At 42.6% G+C, this 25,381-nt stretch overlaps 2 protein-coding genes and 1 pseudogene across 16 annotated transcripts in view; 2 read left to right on the top strand and 1 right to left on the bottom strand.

The window, feature by feature from the left end:
* The window catches only part of LOC110536395 (calcium/calmodulin-dependent protein kinase type II subunit beta), a 163,105-nt gene extending 151,567 nt beyond the window's left edge, over positions 1 to 11,538 (top strand). For 13 of the 14 annotated variants that reach the window (XM_036936372.1, XM_036936367.1, XM_036936358.1 and 10 more), the window contains 4 exons: positions 4,038 to 4,113; positions 4,402 to 4,496; positions 4,671 to 4,913; positions 5,502 to 11,538. In XM_036936372.1, coding sequence (XP_036792267.1) covers positions 4,038 to 4,113; positions 4,402 to 4,496; positions 4,671 to 4,903 — 404 coding nt within the window. In that variant the 3' untranslated portion in view covers positions 4,904 to 4,913; positions 5,502 to 11,538. The remainder of the gene's footprint in view (positions 1 to 4,037; positions 4,114 to 4,401; positions 4,497 to 4,670; positions 4,914 to 5,501) is intronic. The other variant, XM_036936360.1, reaches the window with a different exon arrangement.
* Positions 11,539 to 12,803: 1,265 nt separating this feature from the next.
* Positions 12,804 to 24,504, bottom strand: LOC110536393 (annotated as a pseudogene).
* Positions 23,752 to 25,381, top strand: part of LOC110536391 (sushi domain-containing protein 2) — a 42,526-nt gene continuing 40,896 nt past the window's right edge. Inside the window, exon 1 of one of the 2 annotated variants that reach the window (XM_036936355.1) lies at positions 23,752 to 24,604. In XM_036936355.1, coding sequence (XP_036792250.1) covers positions 24,541 to 24,604 — 64 coding nt within the window. In that variant the 5' untranslated portion in view covers positions 23,752 to 24,540. The remainder of the gene's footprint in view (positions 24,605 to 25,381) is intronic. The other variant, XM_036936356.1, reaches the window with a different exon arrangement.

Raw genomic sequence — 25,381 nt, 5'->3', positions numbered from 1 at the left:
GGATTGAAACCAGGTGAGTGTGACAACCAGACAAAACAAATGGAACATAAAAAATTGATGGGTGATGGTGCAGAAGACCGGTGAACACCGCCCAAACAAGGAGAGGAACAGACTTTGGCAGAAGTCGTCACACTTTTTTAGCTTTAGGGCATTTAAACGACTGAAATGTCGCTGCAGTGGATTGAGGCCGTTTTACGGGCACCTGACCAATTACAGTTGAAGCCGGAAGTTTACATACACCTTAGCCAACCAAATACATTTAAACTCAGTTTTTCACAATTACTGATATTTAATCAAAGTAAAAATGGTTTAACTTGGGTCAAATGTTTCGTGTCGCCTTCCACAAGCTTCCCACAATAAGTTTTGGCCCATTCCTCTTGACAGAGATGGTGTAATTGAGTCAGGTTTGTAGGCCTCCTTGCTCGCACATGCTTTTTCAGTTCTGCCCACAGATTTTCTATAGGGTTGAGGTCAGGGCTTTGTGATGGCCACTCCAATACCTTGACTTTGTTGTCCTTTGTTGGCCATTTTGCCACAACTTTGGAAGTATAGTTGGGGTCATTGTCCATTTGGAAGACCCATTTGCGACCAAGATTTAACTTGGTGACTGATGTCTTGAGATGTTGCTTCAATATATCCACATACTTTTCCATCCTCATGATGCCATCTAATTTGTGAAGTGCACCAGTCCCTCCTGCAGCACAACATGCAGCACAACATGATGCTGCCACCCCCATGCTTCACGGTTGGGATGGTGTTCTTTGGCTTGCAAGCCTCCCCCTTTTTCCTCCAAACATAACGATGGTCATTATGGCCAAGCCATAAGACTCCTGAACATCTAGTCAATTGGCTAACCAGACTATTTGCATTGCCCCTCCCCCTCGTTTACACCGCTACTACTCTCTGTTGTTATCATCATTGTATAGTCACTTTAATAACTCTACCTACATGTACATATTACCTCAACTAACCGGTGCCCCCACACATTAACTCTGTACCAGTACCCCCCTGTATATAGTCTCGATATTGTTATTATACTGCTGCTCTTTAATTACTTGTTACTTTTATTTCTTATTCTTATCTGTATTTTTTTTAACTGCATTGTTGGTTAGGGGCTCGTAAGTAAGTATTTCGGCCCATGTGACTAATAACATTTGATTTGATCTACCTGTGTGGTGGTGTATTGCTTGTTGGAAGTGAAAATTGTGAATTATGTGGTTTCCCGTGTAGCAACTAATATTAACTGCAGTGATATTATGCCAGATGGAATGGAAGCGGTTGTTCGTTCAGCTGTGAGAGTTATCAACAGTTAGTGTGTTCAGCTGTGAGAGTTATCAACAGTTAGTGTGTTCAGCTGTGAGAGTTATCAACAGTTAGTGTGTTCAGCTGTGAGAGTTATCAACAGTTAGTGTGTTCAGCTGTGAGAGTTATCAACAGGTTGTTCGTTCAGCTGTGAGAGTTATCAACAGTGTGTTCAGCTGTGAGAGTTATCAACAGTTAGTGTGTTCAGCTGTGAGAGTTATCAACAGTTAGTGTGTTCAGCTGTGAGAGTTATCAACAGGTTGTTCGTTCAGCTGTGAGAGTTATCAACAGTTTGTTTGTTCAGCTGTGAGAGTTATCAACAGTTTGTTCAGCTGTGAGAGTTATCAACAGTTTGTTTGTTCAGCTGTGAGAGTTATCAACAGTTAGTGTGTTCAGCTGTGAGAGTTATCAACAGTGTGTTCAGCTGTGAGAGTTATCAACAGTTTGTTCGTTCAGCTGTGAGAGTTATCAACAGTTTGTTTGTTCAGCTGTGAGAGTTATCAACAGTTTGTTTGTTCAGCTGTGAGAGTTATCAACAGTTTGTTTGTTCAGCTGTGAGAGTTATCAACAGTTAGTGTGTTCAGCTGTGAGAGTTATCAACAGTTTGTGTGTTCAGCTGTGAGAGTTATCAACAGTTAGTGTGTTCAGCTGTGAGAGTTATCAACAGTTAGTGTGTTCAGCTGTGAGAGTTATCAACAGTTAGTGTGTTCAGCTGTGAGAGTTATCAACAGGTTGTTCGTTCAGCTGTGAGAGTTATCAACAGTGTGTTCAGCTGTGAGAGTTATCAACAGTTAGTGTGTTCAGCTGTGAGAGTTATCAACAGTTAGTGTGTTCAGCTGTGAGAGTTATCAACAGTTAGTGTGTTCAGCTGTGAGAGTTATCAACAGTTAGTGTGTTCAGCTGTGAGAGTTATCAACAGGTTGTTCGTTCAGCTGTGAGAGTTATCAACAGTGTGTTCAGCTGTGAGAGTTATCAACAGTTAGTGTGTTCAGCTGTGAGAGTTATCAACAGTTAGTGTGTTCAGCTGTGAGAGTTATCAACAGGTTGTTCGTTCAGCTGTGAGAGTTATCAACAGTTTGTTTGTTCAGCTGTGAGAGTTATCAACAGTTTGTTCAGCTGTGAGAGTTATCAACAGTTTGTTTGTTCAGCTGTGAGAGTTATCAACAGTTAGTGTGTTCAGCTGTGAGAGTTATCAACAGTGTGTTCAGCTGTGAGAGTTATCAACAGTTTGTTCGTTCAGCTGTGAGAGTTATCAACAGTTTGTTTGTTCAGCTGTGAGAGTTATCAACAGTTTGTTTGTTCAGCTGTGAGAGTTATCAACAGTTTGTTTGTTCAGCTGTGAGAGTTATCAACAGTTAGTGTGTTCAGCTGTGAGAGTTATCAACAGTTTGTGTGTTCAGCTGTGAGAGTTATCAACAGTTAGTGTGTTCAGCTGTGAGAGTTATCAACAGTTTGTGTGTTCAGCTGTGAGAGTTATCAACAGTTAGTGTGTTCAGCTGTGAGAGTTATCAACAGTGTGTTCAGCTGTGAGAGTTATCAACAGTGTGTTCAGCTGTGAGAGTTATCAACAGTTTGTTGAGCTGTGAGAGTTATCAACAGTTAGTGTGTTCAGCTGTGAGAGTTATCAACAGTGTGTTCAGCTGTGAGAGTTATCAACAGTTTGTTCAGCTGTGAGAGTTATCAACATTTTGTTGAGCTGTGAGAGTTATCAACAGTTAGTGTGTTCAGCTGTGAGAGTTATCAACAGTGTGTTCAGCTGTGAGAGTTATCAACAGTGTGTTCAGCTGTGAGAGTTATCAACAGTGTGTTCAGCTGTGAGAGTTATCAACAGTTTGTGTGTTCAACTGTGAGAGTTATCAACAGTTTGTGTGTTCAGCTGTGAGAGTTATCAACAGTTTGTGTGTTCAGCTGTGAGAGTTATCAACAGTGTGTTCAGCTGTGAGAGTTATCAACAGTTTGTTCGTTCAGCTGTGAGAGTTATCAACAGTGTGGACAGCTGTGAGAGTTATCAACAGTTTGTGTGTTCAGCTGTGAGAGTTATCAACAGTTTGTGTGTTCAGCTGTGAGAGTTATCAACAGTTTGTTCGTTCAGCTGTGAGAGTTATCAACAGTGTGTTCAGCTGTGAGAGTTATCAACAGTTTGTGTATTCAGCTGTGAGAGTTATCAACAGTGTATTCAGCTGTGAGAGTTATCAACAGTGTGTTCAGCTGTGAGAGTTATCAACAGTTAGTGTGTTCAGCTGTGAGAGTTATCAACAGTGTATTCAACAGAGTTATCAACAGTGTGTTCAGCTGTGAGAGTTATCAACAGTTAGTGTGTTCAGCTGTGAGAGTTATCAACAGTGTATTCAACAGAGTTATCAACAGTGTGTTCAGCTGTGAGAGTTATCAACAGTTTGTGTATTCAGCTGTGAGAGTTATCAACAGTTAGTGTGTTCAGCTGTGAGAGTTATCAACAGTGTATTCAACAGAGTTATCAACAGTGTGTTCAGCTGTGAGAGTTATCAACAGTTTGTGTGTTCAGCTGTGAGAGTTATCAACAGTGTGTGTATTCAGCTGTGAGAGTTATCAACAGTGTGTGCCTGTGTGTAGTTGTGCTGGTGGTTGATACCAGATTACTAATCAATATTGTTTGCATGCGTTCACGTGCGTATGAGGTGGATACTCTGCACTCTCACTGCCCTCCACTTGTTCTCTCCACTTGTGTGTGACTATGTCCTGCTTTCCTCCTACAGCACGTAAACAAGACATCATTAAGATCACTGAACAGCTGATCCAGGCTGTCAACAATGGAGACTTTGAGGCATACGCGTGAGTTCATTTGAGTGTGAGAGTGTGTGTGTGTGTGTGAGAGCGAAAGAGAGAGAGAGTCTGTGTTTGTGTGTGTGTGTGTGTGTGTGTGTGTGTGTGTGTGAGAGAGAGAGAGAGAATGTGTGTGAGAGAGTGTCTGCGTGTGTTAGAAAGTGTGTCTGTGGGTAGCTACACATTTGATGATTGGTTTAGTCATTTGTAGTGTGAACATGTATTGTAATGTATGTGTGTGTGTGTGTGTGTGTGTGTGTGTGAGAAACATTGACCTGTGTTTGTCTCTCTCCACAGTAAGATCTGTGATCCTGGTCTGACCTCCTTTGAACCCGAGGCCCTGGGAAACCTGGTGGAGGGAATGGACTTCCACAGATTCTATTTTGAGAACCGTAAGAACAAGCAACAGAGCACTTCTCATAACTTTAGTTAATACTCGTTAGTAGACCAATGGACAAAAACAATGCTGCCTCTCTCCCTTTCCCTCCCTCCCTCCCTCCCTCCCTCCCTCCCTCCCTCCCTCCCTCCCTCCCTCCCTCCCTCCCTCCCTCCCTCCCTCCCTCCAGTTCTGTCTAAGAACAGTAAACCTATCCACACCACCATCCTCAACCCCCACGTCCACCTGATTGGAGAGGACGCTGCCTGCATCGCCTACATCCGACTCACCCAATTTGTCGACGGCCTGGGCCATCCACGCTCCAGCCAATCAGAGGAGACTAGGGTGTGGCACCGCCGGGACTCCAAGTGGCAGAACGTCCACTTCCACTGCTCGGGCGCTCCCGCTGCGCCTCTCCAGTGATGTACGTGAGGTACGGAAAGGGCCGCATTCGGTCTTCGACGAGGTCTGGGGGGGGGAGGGGGGGGGGGGGGGGGGGACAGCACTGAAAATGATTTATATATTCCCTCTCCGTCAAAATTAACAAAGAGTTGTCTATCCATAGTGTTGGAATTTTCTATGCTCCTTGACTGTCTAGATTTCATCTCAGTGATTATTAGTCATCTGGACACTGTCAATAAACTGTATGAATGTAGTGATTATTAGTGAGCTGGACACAGTCAATAAACTGTATGAATGTAGTGATTATTAGTGAGCTGGACACAGTCAATAAACTGTATGAATGTAGTGATTATTAGTGAGCTGGACACAGTCAATACACTGTATGAATGTAGTGATTATTAGTGAACTGGACCCAGTCAATAAACTGTATGAATGTAGTGATTATTAGTGAACTGGACCCAGTCAATAATCTGTATGAATGTAGGTCCGGTATCATTTGTACACAGTTTCTATGCTGTTTTAGTCATTTGAAAGTGTATTGAGTCCCCCTCACCCCTTTACAGCTTGTTTCAGAAAGTATTCAAATGCCTGTTAAATAGTGTCTTGTCCTGTATTTCAGGAGGAGAATGCCAAAGCCATGTCTGACAAGAGTGCTCTGCTGGAGAGAGGGAGGGAGGGAGGCGGAGAACATGTCCAGTGTTGGGTGGCTCTAATCCTGCAGCACCAGACCTCTCGCACACCGGATACCCAGCATGCATCTCTTCTCTACAACTACCGCCCCCTTGTCTGTCGCCGTCTGCCACTGTACCCACTGACAACACCATCTCAACAACCAACCAACCAACCAACTAACAACCCCAACCCACTGTACCCACTGACAACACCATCTCAACAACCAACCAACCATCCATCCATCCATCCATCCAACAACAGCAACCCACTCTACCCACTGACAACACCATCTCAACAACCAACCAACCATCCATCCAACAACAACCCCAACCCACTGTACCACTGACAACACCATCTCAACAACCAACCAACCATCCAACAACCCCAACCCACTGTACCCACTGACAACACCATCTCAACAACCAACCAACCAACCATACATCCATCCAACAACAGCAACCCTCTTCTCACCGCAACCCCAACCCACTGTACCCACTGACAACACCATCTCAACAACCAACCAACCAACCAACCATCCATCCAACAACAGCAACCCTCTTCTCACCGCAACCCCAACCCACTGTTAACTCACGGTTAACCCACAGTCAACTCACTGTCAGCCCTCCCCCAACCCAACCTCTCCAACTCTCCCCTCGCCACACTAACGCCCAGTATTACGATTTGGGCAGGGAGTGTATTGAGGGTGTGTGTGTTAGGGGAGTATTGGGGTGTTTTCTCGTCCTCGGTGTGCGTTTGATTCTTCCTCTTTTGTCTCATGATGTCCCCTCTTCCTCTTCCCATCTAAACCTGTGTTGTGTAACACAGGAAATACATGATATTAGTTAAGTTAAGTAAAAATCTATTATAATCATTGTTATCATTATTATTACTACTATTACACAATTTAAGTAAATAATTTGTATAATTCTAATTCTTAATGATAGTGGTTTCTAGAGTTTCTAGATAGAGAAACTATCTTTTAAGGAAGCATGATGTTTTTCGATATTTGGCTGTTTTTTATTGTGGCTATTACGTGACAAAATGATATTGGCAGTTTTTGTTTAAGCTTCTTGTATGTTATCTATTATATTATACTCAGCCCAAGATCATGTTCAAGAAATCAACTTTTTTTTGTGAGGGGTGTGTTTGACGAGGTGTCAAGAGTGGAAACTGCATCACTACTGAGGTCCTGCAGGGAGCCGTGCCCAGGGCTGTCCTCACTGATGCCTGTTTAATATGTGGAGGGGACCTTAATGGAGAGGTAACAGGCAGGCTGTTGGATGACTATTGTATGTATGTGTGGACTGGAGAGATGTGGGCCTCTGCGATCTGCAGGTGGAAGGTGTTTTAAGCCATGAGATCACATGGATGAATGCGTGTGTTTATTTTGTATACACCTTGACTCTCTGTCCTGTGGTCTCTGTAGTTGCTGCTCATTTTAGAGTGGAGAGTTGTGACTGAGGTGTGACAGGGTATGCAGAGGAGTGTGTGTATGTGGGAGAGCCCCTGTTGTTGGTGTTCCAGATGAGAGAGAGGCAAGTTAGGAGAGGAAGGCTTTATTTCAGCGGTTCTTTCAGTCCTCTGCCTTCAGTCAAGGACTTATTTTTCTTATGATTTAATGATCTTTTTATGTATATTATATTTTCACATTTGTAATATCATCCTCATTGACTTGTTACTATCTAGTGTTATTGACTTCTGTTACTACTAATCACCGTGTTTGTGCCAAGGCCAACAGAGATGGACAGATGGATTTATACACGATAGATAGCTTCATACACACATGTACTTTAGCAGTGAGGATGTGTCGCTCTCTGAAGAGACATCGCCACAGGACTATTTCTCTTTAACGAACAGGTGTGAGGTTTTCTCCTGACGCCGTCCCACCGTAGTCGTTATGCCTGCCTGTGATTGGCTGCCTTAGGTGTCTTGTCGCTTTTGGGCAGGCAATTTTTTTAGCGAAGCCATCACATTGGACAGTCAGACGGTCACCCGGTTGGTTAGTCCTCAGGTTTATATTTATTTATTTATTTGGTTGGATAGTTTAAAGTGCATTTACTTTAGTTTCTCCCTCAGGTTCACGTCTGATTACTCTCTGTTGATTTATGATTTTAGTGGAGGTTCCCTAGTTGAAAGAAGAAGGCTTCATTGTATGTCGAGCTAACCAAACACGTGACCCCTCCTCCTCCCCCCTCCAGGAAAAACAAGAGAAAGCCGTGTGTACAAAGGTGCTGTTGTGTTCTTCTTTGTGTGTTTACTAGCAGGGAAAATCTATATAAAAAGAAGAAGCATATTTAAAAAGGGGTGAGTATACAGTATTACACAACCACTATTAACTAGTATCTTAGGGGGGAGTATACAGTATTACACAACCACTATTAACTAGTATCTTAGGGGGGAGTATACAGTATTACACAACCACTATTAACTAGTATCTTAGGGGGGAGTATACAGTATTACACAACCACTATTAACTAGTATCTTAGGGAGGAGTATACAGTATTACACAACCACTATTAACTAGTATCTTAGGGGGGAGTATACAGTATTACACAACCACTATTAACTAGTATCTTAGGGGGGAGTATACAGTATTACACAACCACTATTAACTAGTATCTTAGGGAGAAGTATACAGTATTACACAACCACTATTAACTAGTATCTTAGGGGGGAGTATACAGTATTACACAACCACTATTAACTAGTATCTTAGGGGGGAGTATACAGTATTACACAACCACTATTAACTAGTATCTTAGGGAGGAGTATACAGTATTACACAACCACTATTAACTAGTATCTTAGGGGGGAGTATACAGTATTACACAACCACTATTAACTAGTATCTTAGGGGGGAGTATACAGTATTACACAACCACTATTAACTAGTATCTTAGGGGGGAGTATACAGTATTACACAACCACTATTAACTAGTATCTTAGGGAGGAGTATACAGTATTACACAACCACTATTAACTAGTATCTTAGGGGGGAGTATACAGTATTACACAACCACTATTAACTAGTATCTTAGGGAGGAGTATACAGTATTACACAACCACTATTAACTAGTATCTTAGGGGGGAGTATACAGTATTACACAACCACTATTAACTAGTATCTTAGGGGGGAGTATACAGTATTACACAACCACTATTAACTAGTATCTTAGGGAGGAGTATACAGTATTACACAACCACTATTAACTAGTATCTTAGGGGGGAGTATACAGTATTACAGAACCACTATTAACTAGTATCTTAGGGGGGAGTATACAGTATTACAGAACCACTATTAACTAGTATCTTAGGGAGGAGTATACAGTATTACACAACCACTATTAACTAGTATCTTAGGGAGGAGTATACAGTATTACACAACCACTATTAACTAGTATCTTAGGGAGGAGTATACAGTATTACACAACCACTATTAACTAGTATCTTAGGGGGGAGTATACAGTATTACACAACCACTATTAACTAGTATCTTAGGGAGAAGTATACAGTATTACACAACCACTATTAACTAGTATCTTAGGGAGGAGTATACAGTATTACACAACCACTATTAACTAGTATCTTAGGGAGAAGTATACAGTATTACACAACCACTATTAACTAGTATCTTAGGGAGGAGTATACAGTATTACACAACCACTATTAACTAGTATCTTAGGGAGAAGTATACAGTATTACACAACCACTATTAACTAGTATCTTAGGGAGGAGTATACAGTATTACACAACCACTATTAACTAGTATCTTAGGGAGGAGTATACAGTATTACACAACCACTATTAACTAGTATCTTAGGGGGGAGTATACAGTATTACACAACCACTATTAACTAGTATCTTAGGGAGGAGTATACAGTATTACACAACCACTATTAACTAGTATCTTAGGGAGGAGTATACAGTATTACACAACCACTATTAACTAGTATCTTAGGGGGGAGTATACAGTATTACACAACCACTATTAACTAGTATCTTAGGGAGGAGTATACAGTATTACACAACCACTATTAACTAGTATCTTAGGGGAGAGTATACAGTATTACACAACCACTATTAACTAGTATCTTAGGGAGGAGTATACAGTATTACACAACCACTATTAACTAGTATCTTAGGGAGAAGTATACAGTATTACACAACCACTATTAACTAGTATCTTTGGGGGGAGTATACAGTATTACACAACCACTATTAACTAGTATCTTAGGGGGGAGTATACAGTATTACACAACCACTATTAACTAGTATCTTAAGGAGGAGTATACAGTATTACACAACCACTATTAACTAGTATCTTAGGGAGAAGTATACAGTATTACACAACCACTATTAACTAGTATCTTTGGGGGGAGTATACAGTATTACAGAACCACTATTAACTAGTATCTCAGGGTGGAGTATACAGTATTACACAACCACTATTAACTAGTATCTTAGGGGAGAGTATACAGTATTACAGAACCACTATTAACTAGTATCTTAGGGGGGAGTATACAGTATTACAGAACCACTATTAACTAGTATCTTAGGGGGGAGTATACAGTATTACAGAACCACTATTAACTAGTATCTTAGGGGGGAGTATACAGTATTGCAGAACCACTATTAACTAGTATCTTAGGGGGGAGTATACAGTATTACAGAACCACTATTAACTAGTATCTTAGGGGGGAGTATACAGTATTGCAGAACCACTATTAACTAGTATCTTAGGGGGGAGTATACAGTATTACAGAACCACTATTAACTAGTATCTTAGCTGGCATTTCTTTGCATGACGACACTAGTTTAGGTGTTTGTCTCTTCTTCTCTTTCTAATTTTCTACTGAATGTTGGAATACTAAACCTCTATCTATTCATCTTAGCTTTTAAAAACCATACAACTATTGTCTCGAGATGATAGATATCAAAGATAGATGAATATGATAAGGCTACAATGATGGTGATGATGATGATGGCAGTGATGATGAAGATGATGACAATTAAGATGAAGGTGATGGTGATGATGAACATGTAATGAAGATTCTACAGCATGCTTTTATATGGGTCTGAATGTTAAATATGGCTTACTTTTCTACAGAGGAGAAAGTGCATCATGCATTGATGTCAGTGGGAGACTAAGTGAACATGTGAGTGGAAGTTATGATTCAACCTATTTTGAGAGGAACAGTACTCCATACTTTTTCACCAGGAGGCATAAAGAATGTTCCATTGTTGAGCCACTAGAGGTCACTCTCACGTGTAATGAAGCACAACTAGCTGATCTGGGGTCAGATTAGTCTCAGGTTGTAAATCACTGTGGCTGCTGAAGTAACTACCCTTTAAGCAAACTGTTAGCAATCAGCTCTAATAGACTTCAGAGGGAAGAACACACTAGAAACGTTCATACTTCTAAATACAAAGTGCACATTCTACATCAGTAGGTGATTATGTTAGTGGAATTGGAAATGTGTTTTCACTGCATTTTGATGTCCAACTTTTTAAGCGACTTCAAGCTTCTTCCAGTGTACTAATCAGTTGATAAATATGATGTAATATAAACATGTGTTAGTATGGACTGCAGAGGTAGAGAGAGGAAGTGTTGTGGTCTTTATGAAACTCCTCTACCCCCCCCCCCCCCACTCCATCCGTCCAGTGACCAGACCACCTCCACTGACAACACTGAGTTAGTGTATCTCTGTAGTATTTATTTAACTATTTTCAACGTCTCTCTGTTTAAAAACCTTATTCAATCATTTATCTACAGTTGACTCTACATATTTTCCCTGACTTGTTCTCTTTGTATCAGTTTGGGTTTCTTCTGTAGAATATATTTATCCTAGATTTCTCTACTTCTTCTGGTTATGATGATCCGTACTTCAACATGCTACCCGTGTTTCTCTAACTTAAGGAAATGTGTTAAGGTGTTACCAATAAAATGAGAATTTAAATAAAGTTACACTTCTCTTTCTCTTTGATTCTTAATCTTTATTGATCAGAGACGTCCTCCTATTATTGACGAGTGGAAAAATGTGTTTCATTCAAATCAGGTTCATCTGAAACAGAGATTAACAAATAATATTGACATATAAAATGTAAAGTTATTTTTTTTTACATATCACATTGTAACTGGGCTAACAGCATATATGTTAGACTCATACATTACACTACATACTATAGTTTGATGTTATAGTAAATGATTCATGTTACATAATGCCTGAATGTATTTCAAATCAGAACAGGTGTAACGGATTTCCTCCTCTTCGTCTGAGGAAGAGTAGCAAGGATCGGACCAAAACGCAGCGTGGTAAGTGTCCATAATGTTTAATAAAAACAACAGAACACTGGAACAAAACCAAACAACGTGCATCAACGAAACAGTCCTGTGTGGCGTCAAACACTGACACGGAAGACAAATACCCACGAAAACACAGGTGGAAAAGGGCTACCTAAGTATGATTCTCAATCAGAGACAACTAACGACACCTGCCTCTGATTGAGAACCATACCAGGACGAACACAGAAACCAAACATAGAAAAACAAACATAGACTGCCCACCCCAACTCACGCCCTGACCAGACTAAAACAAAGACAAAAACAAAGGAACTAAGGTCAGAACGTGACAACAGGTCACATTTGATAGTGATTAAATCAAATCAAATCAAATCAAATTTTATTTGTCACATACACATGGTTAGCAGATGTTAATGCGAGTGTAGCGAAATGCTTGTGCTTCTAGTTCCAACAATGCAGTAATAACCAACAAGTAATCTAACTAACAATTCCAAAACTACTGTCTTGTACACAGTGTGAGGGGATAAAGAATATGTACATAAGGATATATGAATGAGTGATGGTACAGAGCAGCATAGGCAAGATACAGTAGATGGTATCGAGTACAGTATATACATATGAGATGAGTATGTAAACAAAGTGGCATAGTTAAAGTGTTAAAGTGGCTAGTGATACATGTATTACATAAGGATACAGTCGATGATATAGAGTACAGTATATACGTATGCATATGAGATGAATAATGTAGGGTAAGTAACATTATATAAGGTAGCATTGTTTAAAGTGGCTAGTGATATATTTACATCATTTCCCATTATTAAAGTGGCTGGAGTTGATTTAGTGTCAGTGTGTTGGCGACAGCCACTCAATGTTAGTGGTGGCTGTTTAACAGTCTGATGGCGTTGAGATAGAAGCTGTTTTTCAGTCTCTCGGTCCCAGCTTTGATGCACCTGTACTGACCTCGCCTTCTGGATGATAGCGGGGTGAACAGGCAGTGGCTCGGGTGGTTGATGTCCTTGATGATCTTTATGGCCTTCCTGTGACATCGATTAGCATAGGAAATACAGAGTAGGCTACCCATGTATTGATTCAATAGATAAAAACCAATATAATAAACAATATCTTAACAGCTGATAATGTCACAACCTAACGACATCACTCTGATTCTCTGGGTATAGATGAGTCACAACCTAACGACATCACTCTGATTCTCTTGGTATAGATGAGTCACAACCTAACAACATCACTCTGTTTCTCTGGGTATAGATGAGTCACAACCTAACGACATCACTCTGATTCTCTGGGTATAGATGAGTCACAACCTAACGACATCACTCTGATTCTCTGGGTATAGATGAGTCAGAACCTAACGACATCACTCTGATTCTCTCACTGGAATGACTTCACTGTAAGAGACACTTCTGATTGGCAGATCTGTATACCAGTGTTGTCAGCATCACCAACCTTTCCAATAAAAAAGTATGGGTAGAGTCTCTCAGTAAATGTATCTCTGAAAGTATAGATGTGTGTCATGTCTTTGGGATCGTAGAAGGACACCTCTCCCCTGTCGTAGTCCAGCTGTACTCTGATCCTCTGGGGTCTCCTCTTCAGAGTGAAGGTTTTATCTATTATTTGATACTTACCACTTCTCAGCATTAAAAGCCAGACTCCAAACTCTGGGTTAAAATATTTTACTTCCTCCTGCCTTTTGAATGACTCCTTGGCCACGCCTATATACCATTGAGGGTGGTCCCCCACCTCCACCTCCCAGCTGTGTTTTCCTGAGCTGAACCCCTCAGAGCTCAGAACTGTGATGTAAATGGTGTTCCTCTCTGGGTTGTCAGGGAGCTGCTGCATTGGGCCTGTCCTGCTCTCACTGGTCAGATCATCAGACAGAGAGAGCCAGTTGTTTGCAGTGTTGGGGTCCAGAATCACAGGAGTGTATTTGACAATCCCCTGCATCTTCTCCCAGACTCTGAACTGCAGGTCGCCCAGGTGTTTGGCCACATCTGTCAGTGCTCCTGAGACCAGCTGTGGATCCGGCAGTGTGTCCTGGGCTCTGGAGAATGTCTGTGTGTGTTTGTAGCTCTTGAGAAATGGCACTTCTCGTTTCTGTAGTTCTTGTTTCACAGCAGTGATGTTTTCTGTGAGAGAAGAGATCTGGTCTTGAATGTGCTTCATCTCTCTGGCAATCATCTTCCCCTTCTCCTCCTCTTCCTTCCTCAGTGCTGCCAGTCTGGCCTCCTCTTCCTCTCTCAGGAACTGGTGAAGCTTCTCAAACTCCCCTCTGATCTGTCTCTCTGTGGATACCAGCTGCTTCTTGGAGTATTGAAACATTTGGCTGTATGTCTCCTCTATGTCTTTCCATTTAACCTGTTTGCCCTGCAGTGAGTCTAAGTCTGAGGTTAGTTTGTCCTTCAGGTCTTTCACTGCCTGTTCTAAGGGAACCACTGTGTGTCCATGATGTGCAGGAAACTCACAGACACACAGCTCTCTGCTCCACCTCACAGAACCATTTAGGTTCATCTGTGTGTTTAGTACAAACCACTTCTCTGTCTTCATCTGGAATACAGTCTTTCTCCCCTGCTTTCTGTCTCCCAGCATATTTATCAGACAGTTCCTTCAACTGAAAGTTAACATTTAGATGATCCTTAGAACATTTCCTCCTACATACCGGACAATTCTTGTTTTTGGCTTGATCCCAGAATTTGTCCAGGCAGCTGGAACAGAAGTTGTGGTGGCAGCCCAGAGAAACAGGCTCTCTGAAAGTCTCTGAACAAATATGGCAGCACAGGTAACTATCCAGGTAACTATCTGCCATCTTCTTTCAGTATCCTAGTTTACTTTGATTTTCAAATCAAACAAAAAACGTACAATGCAAGCGTCACTAGAACAACCACCACTTTATACGACTAACATGAAGTAAAATATCAAGTCAAATCAAATAAGAAATGTGATTATTCCAGTTGATCGGGAGACGTCTCTGTAATGTCCACACCCTGTAATGGCGACTCGGCTCTTATAAGCAATGTTAAACATTTACTTTCAGTTCCACTTATTGCAGGTCAACAAAATATACATTCCAGCACCTGCTTGCTTCCTGTAGATGGTGCTGTTAGATTTTGGAATTTGTTAAAGGTTCGTATTCATTGACTTTTAAGTGTCCCACCCCTGGTTGTCTGTGTTGTCTAGTGTTGTACTAAATAAACCTCCATCCTCTGAATACTCATGGAGGTAAACCATACCACTATCCTAATAAGACATCACACAGCATTGTATTGCCACAGATGTTATTTTCAGAGGTTATTTACAACAGAAGGAAAAGCAGCCATGTTTCTACATGTCATCATTCATCATTCAAGTGTTTGAGGTCAACAATCGAAGGGCAAACCATAAAATGTTCAACAATCCATTCTCCATCCATAAAAAAAACCTGACATTATTGTGAATTAAGTCCCCCGAAGACAAATTCAAAATCAACAAATTATTAAGAACAAAACAAAAACAATTTTTTGGGCTTGTTTGACCAAAAAATTAGATTCCCACACATTGTTTGCTTGCAAAGCTTCAGTTTGTTTTAATCATTCCAGTTTCTCCGGCCAGTTTGACCAGCCTCTTGCTGGCCTCACGCAGTTTCTTGGCCACGCCAGTGTCCCTGGCGAGCGGCCTCAGCGTGGCTGGCCAGCAGTCAGTGAAGTATCCCCCATTGTGCTTGGTGGCCTCGTCCGACACGGCGCAGTACACAATGGTCTGAGACGCCCGTCTCGCATGGCATCAACATACGAAACAGGATGGCGTAGTAGTAGTAGATCCAGCTGCTCTGAGGGAGGGAGGGAGGGAGAGAGGGAGGGTGGGAGGGAGGGAGGGTGGGAGGGAGGGAGAGAGGGAGAGATGAAGGGCGATAGAGTGTGGGAGGGGGGGGGAGTGTGGGCGTGAGGAGGGATGGAGGGAGGAGAGAGTGGGTGGGAGGGAGGAGAGAGGGTAGGTGGCAGGAGAGATAGGGTGGGAGGAGAGAGAGAGAGGGTCGGTGGGAGGAGAGAGAGAGAGGGTGGGTGGGTGGGAGGGAGGAGAGAGGGTTGGTGGGAGGAGAGAAGGGGAGGGAGGGAGGGAGGGGAGAAAGGGAAGAGAGAGAGGGAGGGAGAGAGTGGGAGGGAGGAGAGAGGGAGAGATGAAGGGCGATAGAGTGTGGGAGGGGGAGAGTGGGCGCGAGGAGGGATGGAGGGAGGAGAGAGAGAATGGGTGGGAGGGAGGAGAGAGAGGGTGGGTGGGTGGAAGGAGAGAGAGGGTCGGTGGGAGGAGAGAGAGGGTGAGAGGGAGGAGAGAGAGGGTCGGTGGGAGGAGAGAGAGGGTCGGCGGTTGGAAGGAGAGAGAGAGTGGGTGGGAGGAGAGAGAGGGTGGGAGGGAGGGGAAAGAGATGAATGATTAATGTTTTTTCTTAATGACTTAGTAAAACGAACAATTACATTTCATTTGACAACAGAGAGTTGTGCCAACATTTTCTTTAATTTATACCAAAGAGGATCTATTCTATTGACAAAATAGCCAAAAGGACCGCTCTAACAGTGGAAATTCATGTCCTCAATGAGCGAAGGCAAGTGAGGTCAGGTGGGACCATTCGAGCCAATGAGATGGCAGACTACACTGAACAAAAATATAAACGCACCAGGTAAAGTGTTGGTCCCATGTTTCATGAAGTAAAAGATAGCAGATATTTTCCGCACGCAAAATAAAAAATATATACATTTCTCTCAAATGTTGTGCACAAATTTGTTTACATCCCGTTTAGTGAGCATTTCTACTTTGCCAATATAATCCCTCCCCCTGACAGAGGTGGCATATCAAGAAGCGGATTAAACAGCATGATCATTACACAGGTGCACCTTGTGCTGGGGACAATAAAAGGCTACTCTAAAATGTGCAGTTTTGTCACACAACACAATGCCACAGATTTTTTTATATATATTTTTTACTTTTTTCAAGGCAAGTCAGTTAAGAACAAATTCAGATTTTCAATGACGGCCTAGGAAAAGTGGGTTAACTGCCTTGTTCAGGGGCAGAACGACAGATTTTTACCTTGTCAGCTGAGGGATTCGATCTTGCAACCTTCCGGTTACTTATGTCTCAAGTTGAGGGAGTGTGCAATTGGCACACTGACTGCAGGAATGTCCACCAGAGCTATTGCAAACGAATTGAATGTTAATTTCTCTACCATAAGCCGCCTCCAATCTTGTTTTAGAGAATTTAGCAATACGTCCAACCTGCCTCACAACCACAGACCACGTGTAATCACGCCAGCCCAGCACCTCCACACCCGGCTTCTTCACCTGCGGGATCGTCTGAGACCAGCCACCAGGACAACTACGATCCAGTAGCAGGTTGGGGGCCGAATTCTTCAGACGACCCAGTAGCAGGCTGGGGGCCGAATCCTTCTGACGTCCCAGTAGCAGGATGGGGGCCGAATCCTTCTGACGTCCCAGTAGCAGGATGGGGGCTGAATCCTTCAGACGACCCAGTAGCAGGCTGGGGGCTGAATCCTTCAGACGACCCAGTAGCAGGCTGGGGGCTGAATCCTTCAGACGACCCAGTAGCAGGCTGGGGGCTGAATCATCCAGACGACCCATGAGCAGGTTGGGGGCCGAATCCTCCAGACGACCCAGTAGCAGGCTGGTCAGGAGGTAATGACCGAGGTGGTTCACCCTGAAACACATGCTGAAGTTATCGTCCTTCTAGTCCAGCATGCTGGGCATGCCTGGGAGGAGAGAAAGGGGCTTGCTGGACATGCCTGGGAGGAGAGAGAGGGGCATGCTGGGAGGAGAGAGAGGGGCATGCTGGGAGGAGAGAGAGGGGCATGCTGGGAGGAGAGAGAGGGACTTGCTTGGCATGCCTGGGAGGAGAGAAAGATGCTTGCTAGGTATGCCTGGGAGGAGAGAGAGGGGCATGCTGGGAGGAGAGTGCACATGAAGAAAAAACAAGTTAATATCCCATTGAGGTTAGATGGTTCTGTGACAGAGTATTAGATGAACACGATGCCTGCAGAACACTGAGCACAGTGAGTCTGTACTTCCTCATGAACACACTCAAACACACCGCCAGAAAACCTACAAACAAGGCCTGAGGGTTTCCAGTTTTTATTGTCAAGTCCCCAAGTACAGTGAAATGCCTTCAAGAGCAAATCAATCAAAAAGTCAAGTAGAACAAAAACACACGAGAAATAAGAACACAAGAAAGGGCCAGGGTCTGTTCCAGGGTCAGTAGCTATATACAGGGACAGTTCCAGGGTCAGTAGCTATATACAGGGACAGTTCCAGGGTCAGTAGCTATATACAGGGTCAGTTCCAGGGTCAGTAGCTATATACAGGGACAGTTCCAGGGTCAGTAGCTATATATAGGGACAGTTCCAGGGTCAGTAGCTACAGTTGAAGTCGGAAGTTTACATACACTTAGGTTGGAGTCACTAAAACTCGTTTTTCAACCACTCCACAAATTTATTGTTAACAAACTATAGTTTTGGCAAGTCGGTAAGGACATCTACTTTGTGCATGACACAAGTAATTTTTCCAACAATTGTTGACAGACAAATTATTTCACTTATAATTCACTGTATCACAATTCCAGTGGGTCAGAAGTTTACATACACTAGGTTGACTGTGCCTTGAAACAGTTTGGAAAATTCCAGAAAATTATGTCATGGCTTTAGAAGATTCTGTTAGGCTAATTGACATCATTTGAGTGAATTGAAGGTGTACCTGTGGATGTATTTCAAGGCCTACCTTCAAACGCAGTGCCTCTTTGCTTGACATCATGGGAAAATCAAAAGAAATCAGCCAAGACCTCAGAAAAAACATGTAGACCTCCATAAGTCTTGTTCATCCTTGGGAGCAATTTCCAAATGCCTGAAGGTACCACGTTCATCTGTACAAACAATAGTACGCAAGTATAAACACCATGGGACCACGCAGCCGTCATACCGCACTGGAAGGAGATGCGTTCTGTCTCCTAGAGATGAACGTACTTTGGTGCGAAAAGTGCAAATCAATCCCCGAACAACAGCAAAGGACCTTGTGAAGATGCTGGATGAAACAGGTACTAAAAGTATCTATATCCACAGTAAAACGAGTCCTATATTGACATAACCTGAAAGGCCGCTCAGCAAGGAAGAAGCCACTGCTCCAAAACAGCCATAAATCAAATCAAATTTTATTTGTCACATACACATGGTTAGCAGATGTTAATGCGAGTGTAGCGAAATGATTGTGCTTCTAGTTCCGACCGTGCAGTAATATCTAACAAGTAATCTAACAATTTCACAACAACTACCCTGTACACAAAAGTGTAAAGGAATTAATAAGAATATGTACATAAAAATATATGAATGAGTGATGGCCGAACGACTTAGGCAAGATGCAGTAGATGGTATAGAGTACAGTATATACAGTGCCTTGCGAAAGTATTCGGCCCAATTGAACTTTGCGACCTTTTGCCACATTTCAGGCTTCAAACATAAAGATATAAAACTGTATTTTTTGTGAAGAATCAACAACAAGTGGGACACAATCATGAAGTGGAACGACATTTATTGGATATTTTAAACTTTTTTAACAAATCAAAAACTGAAAAATTGGGCGTGCAAAATTATTCAGCCCCCTTAAGTTAATACTTTGTAGCGCCACCTTTTGCTGCGATTACAGCTGTAAGTCGCTTGGGGTATGTCTCTATCAGTTTTGCACATCGAGAGACTGACATTTTTTTCCCATTCCTCCTTGCAAAACAGCTCGAGCTCAGTGAGGTTGGATGGAGAGCATTTGTGAACAGCAGTTTTCAGTTCTTTCCACAGATTCTCGATTGGATTCAGGTCTGGACTTTGACTTGGCCATTCTAACACCTGGATATGTTTATTTTTGAACCATTCCATTGTAGATTTTGCTTTATGTTTTGGATCATTGTCTTGTTGGAAGACAAATCTCCGTCCCAGTCTCAGGTCTTTTGCAGACTCCATCAGGTTTTCTTCCAGAATGGTCCTGTATTTGGCTCCATCCATCTTCCCATCAATTTTAACCATCTTCCCTGCTGATGAAAAGCAGGCCCAAACCATGATGCTGCCACCACCATGTTTGACAGTGGGGATGGTGTGTTCAGCTGTGTTGCTTTTACGCCAAACATAACGTTTTGCATTGTTGCCAAAAAGTTCAATTTTGGTTTCATCTCTGACCAGAGCACCTTCTTCCACATGTTTGGTGTGTCTCCCAGGTGGCTTGTGGCAAACTTTAAACGACACTTTTTATGGATATCTTTAAGAAATGGCTTTCTTCTTGCCACTCTTCCATAAAGGCCAGATTTGTGCAATATACGACTGATTGTTGTCCTATGGACAGAGTCTCCCACCTCAGCTGTAGATCTCTGCAGTTCATCCAGCGTGATCATGTGCCTCTTGGCAGCATCTCTGATCAGTCTTCTCCTTGTATGAGCTGAAAGTTTAGAGGGACGGCCAGGTCTTGGTAGATTTGCAGTGGTCTGATACTCCTTCCATTTCAATATTATCGCTTGCACAGTGCTCATTGGGATGTTTAAAGCTTGGGAAATCTTTTTGTATCCAAATCCGGCTTTAAACTTCTTCACAACAGTATCTCGGACCTGCCTGGTGTGTTCCTTGTTCTTCATGATGCTCTCTGCGCTTTTAACAGACCTCTGAGACTATCACAGTGCAGGTGCATTTATACGGAGACTTGATTACACACAGGTGGATTGTATTTATCATCATTAGTCATTTAGGTCAACATTGGATCATTCAGAGATCCTCACTGAACTTCTGGAGAGAGTTTGCTGCACTGAAAGTAAAGGGGCTGAATAATTTTGCACGCCCAATTTTTCAGTTTTTGATTTGTAAAAAAAGTTTGAAATATCCAATAAATGTCGTTCCACTTCATGATTGTGTCCCACTTGTTGTTGATTCTTCACAAAAAAAATACAGTTTTATATCTTTATGTTTGAAGCCTGAAATGTGGCAAAAGGTCGCAAAGTTCAATTGGGCCGAATACTTTCGCAAGGCACTGTACATATGAGATGAGTAATGTTGGGTATGTAAACATTATATAAAGTGGCATTATTTAAAGTGACCAGTGATACATTTATTACATCCAATTTTTAATTATTAAAGTGGCTAGAGTTGAGTCAGTGTGTTGGCAGCAGCCACTCAATGTTAGTGTTGGCTGTCTAACAGTCTGATGGCCTTGAGATAGAAGCTGCTTTTCAGTCTCTCGGCCCCTGCTTTGATGCACCTGTACTGACCTCGCCTTCTGGATGATAGCGGGGTGAACAGGCAGTGGCTTGGGTGGTTTTTGTCCTCGACGATCTTTATGGCCTTCCTGTGACATCGGGTGGTGTAGATGTCCTGGAGGGCAGGTAGTTTGCCCCCGGTGATGCGTTGTGCCGACCTCACTACCCTCTGGAGAGCCTTACGGTTGTGGGTGGAGCAGTTGCCATACCAGGCGGTGATACACCCTGACAGGATGCTCTCGATTGTGGATCTGTAAAAGTTTGTGAGTGTTTTTGGTGACAAGCCAAATTTCTTCAGCCTCCTGAGGTTGAAGAGGCGCTGTTGCGCCTTCTTCACCACGCTGTCTGTGTGGGTGGACCATTTCAGTTTGTCTGTGATGTGTACGCCGAGGAACTTAAAACTTTCCACCTTCTCCACTACTGTCTCGTCGATGTGGATATGGGGCTACTCCCTCTGCTGTTTCCTGAAGTCCACGATCATCTCCTTTGTTTTGTTGACGTTGATTGTGAGGTTATTTTCCTGACACCACACTCCGTGGGCCCTCACCTCCTCCCTGTAGGCCGTCTCGTCATTGTTGGTACACTGTAGTGTCGTCTGCAAACTTGATGATTGAGTTGGAGGCGTGCATGGCCATGCAGTCATGGGTGAACAGGGAGTACAGGAGAGGGCTGAGAACGCACCCTTGTGGGGCCCCAGTGTTAAGGATCAGCGAGGTGGAGATGTTGTTTCCTACCCTCACCACCTGGGGGCGGCCAGTCAGGAAGTTCAAGACCTCGTTGCACAGGGAGGGGTTGAGACCCAGGGTCTCGAGCTTAATGACGAGTTTGGAGGGTACTATGGTGTTAAATGCTGAGCTGTAGTTGATGAACAGCATTCTTGCATAGTTATTCCTCTTGTCCAGATGGGTTAGGGCAGTGTGATTGCGATTGCATCGTCTGTGGACCTATTGGGGCGGAAAGCAAATTGGAGTGGGTCTATGGTGTCAGGTAGGGTGGAGGTGATATGATCCTTGACTAGTCTCTCAAAGCACTTCATGATGAAGGAAGTAAGTGCTATGGGGCGATAGTCATTTAGCTCAGTTAATCACTGTAGTCCACAATCATCTCCTTTGTCTTGATTACGTTGAGGGATAGGTTGTTATTCTGGCACCACCCGGCCAGGTCTCTGACCTCCTCCCTATAGGCTGTCTCGTCGTTGTCGGTGATCAGGCATATCACTGTTGTCGTCTGCAAATGTAATGATGGTGTTGGAGTCGTGCCTGGCCATGCAGTCATGAGTGAACAGGGGGTACAGTAGGGGACTGAGCATGCACCGCTGAGGGGCTCCAGTGTTGAGGATCAGCGTGGCAGATGTGTTGCTACCTACCCTCACCACCTGGGGGCGGCCCGTCAGGAAGTCCAGGATCCAGTTGCAGAGGAAGGTGTTTAGTCCAGGGTCCTTAGCTTAGTGATGAGCTTTGAGGGTACTATGGTGTTGGCTGTAATCAATGAATAGCATTCTCATGTAGGTGTTATTTTTGTTCAGGTGGGAAAGGGCAGTGTGGAGTGCAATAGAGATTGCATCACCTGTGGATCTGTTTGAGCGGTATGCGAATTGGAGTGGGTCTATAATGGATAATGGTAATGGTGTTAATGTGAGCCATTATTAGGCCTTCAAAGCACTTCATGGCTACAGACGTGAGTGCTACGGGTCTGTAGTCATTTAGGCAGGTTACCTTAGTGTTCTTGGGCACAGGGACTATGGTGGTCTGCTTGAAACATGTTGGTATTACAGACTCAATCAGGGAAATGTAAAAAAAATGTCAGTGACGACACCTGTCAGTCGGTCAGCACATGCCCGGAGCACACGTCCTGGGTAATCAGTCTGGCCCCGCGGCCTTGTGAATGTTGACCTGTTTAAAGGTCTTGTATCGTATGCAGAGGCTGTAAAACAGATTACAGATTACAACTACAGTGATGGAGCTTCCATGGCTGATCCGTTAGTAAGTGGATCTAATGTCAGGGCTGGTGTTGCTGATGGTCAAGGAATGGTTTTAAGGTCTGTTCAGAAATGTTGCGCTCATGGATGTGTGGTGTCAAAGGTCACTTTGATAATGAATAAAGTTGACTTCATAGCTTTTATTGGTAAGGTTATCAATACGGCTCGGGTTGTGGAAAGCAGAAATGTCAGATTGAAGGTTATTGTGGAGAAGGCAAAAGACATATTTGGGGGTACATTTTTTACTTATTTAACTAGGTAAGTCAGTTAACAACAAATTCTTATTTACAATGACAGCCTACCCAGGCCAATTGTGCACCGCCCTATGGGACTCCCAATCACTGCGGGACGTTACTGTTGAAATGGTTGTTGACATGCTGAACAATCCTAAGGGTGGAGTGTTACAGCATGACATATGTACAGTTTTATGGGGTTGGGGAAGGGGTTTTGGGTGTGGTAGAAGTTAGTAAGGATTTATTATGTTTCAATTTAATTTTCATGGTAGTACAGAATTGGGAAGATCCTGATTGATCGTACATTCCAGCACAGTAGGTGGCGACATGCACCTTAAACGATTGTTTGCGGACCGCTATGATATCACAAAAGAAGAATAGCTCGCTAACCTAGCGCATTTTTAATTTCTTAGATTCGCTCGGGTAGCTGCGGTAGCAGTGATGAGAGCTGTTTTGCCATGGTCTTTTCAAGTCCGTGCAATACCTCCTCTTTTTCATCCATTTCGAAAACAAAAAGCAAACTAATGAAGCGATAATCGTGAACAAAATATACATTTGTGAGCTACAGTAGCTGGTTAGCCACATAAATAGCCTGAAACTGTTTTAGCAAGTTCTAGCATTCTGTTTCGCGACATCATCATGCACGACGAGAAATCCATGACGTACACATATAGATAAATGACTCGTCTCAGCGACAGCCAATATCGAAATCCCAACCACATAATGCTAGAAAATGACAAAAAAAAAAACGTATTTCAATATATCTTGAGAGGCATTTGGCTAACCCGCTAGATTACGGGGCTGTAAAAATGTGCGATTGCGCATGCGTGCCTTTTAGTTTATTGAACGAGACTGTTGAAAGCTTTAAAATGTTGCAGGAAAAAGGTATAAAGTTATCGAACTGACATTCGACGGCTCCTTAATCCATTTAAATATAACTTATATTTATCTTTTCTGCAAAATGCTATTCTCTGAAACAGCGAATCACTTCTCTACTAGAAGTAAAAATGTGTCGGTGCCATATTCTGTTAAATAATAACAGTGTGTGACTCACTTGCCCGGAGCGAAATATCCATTATCGGAAAGACCTTTGTTACTTTCACAACAACCGCAACTGCAGAACTTGTTGAATGCCACATCGTCATAACAGTGTGCTGATAAAAATGAATGCACAGGAAATAATGTAGAACAGCTGTCTACTATGAGGTTCAAGTGGAGACAGAGCATCTTGCTCTTAGCAGTTGTATGCATTTCTGAAATTACTGGTAAGTTACCATTTTTCAAGTTAAAGATGTAAAAACAGTTTAAGAATTCATTTAATTCTGTCAAGTAGATACATTATTACCGGTTTAAATGCTCATACGGCAAGTGCAGAGTCCAACAAATCTGGATTGTCAATAACAGTGTTGTGAATGTAATTCTAAACAGTAGATTCATTACCATCGCACTTCATGCATTTATGTTCAAGAGGTAACATAACTACTTATTGAACAGTATCAGATAGGGCTATTGTCTTACTATTGTATTATTTTGCATATGAAACTGCATAGATTGTTCATTTACCATAAAGCCTTTTGTGTATGCGAGTGTCATTACAATCCATTTGAAAAAATATATAATTTACTAGTCCAGAAACATATTATTTATAATTACCTGAAAATATGCTGAACAAAAATATAAACACAACAATTTCAAAGATTTTACTGAGTTACAGTTCATATGAGGAAATCCGTCAATTTAAATCAATTCATTAGGCCCTAATCTATGGATTTCACTGACTGGGAATACAGATATGCATCTGTTGATCACAGATACCTTAAAAAAAAAATGGGCCTCACAATGGGCCTCAGGATTTGGTCACAATATTTAAAATTGCCATCGATAAAATGCAATTGTGTTCGTTGTCCGTAGCTTATGCCTACCCATACCATAACCCCACCGCCACCATGGGGCACTGTGTTCATAACGTTGACATCAGCAAAACGCTCGCCCACACGACGCCATACACGTTGTCTGCGGTTGTGAGGTAGGTTAGACGTACT

The sequence above is a fragment of the Oncorhynchus mykiss genome, chromosome 11, assembly GCF_013265735.2.
Source record: "Oncorhynchus mykiss isolate Arlee chromosome 11, USDA_OmykA_1.1, whole genome shotgun sequence".
In the NCBI taxonomy this organism is placed as follows: Eukaryota; Metazoa; Chordata; class Actinopteri; order Salmoniformes; family Salmonidae; genus Oncorhynchus; species Oncorhynchus mykiss.
This window is presented reverse-complemented; position numbering and strand designations above follow the sequence as displayed.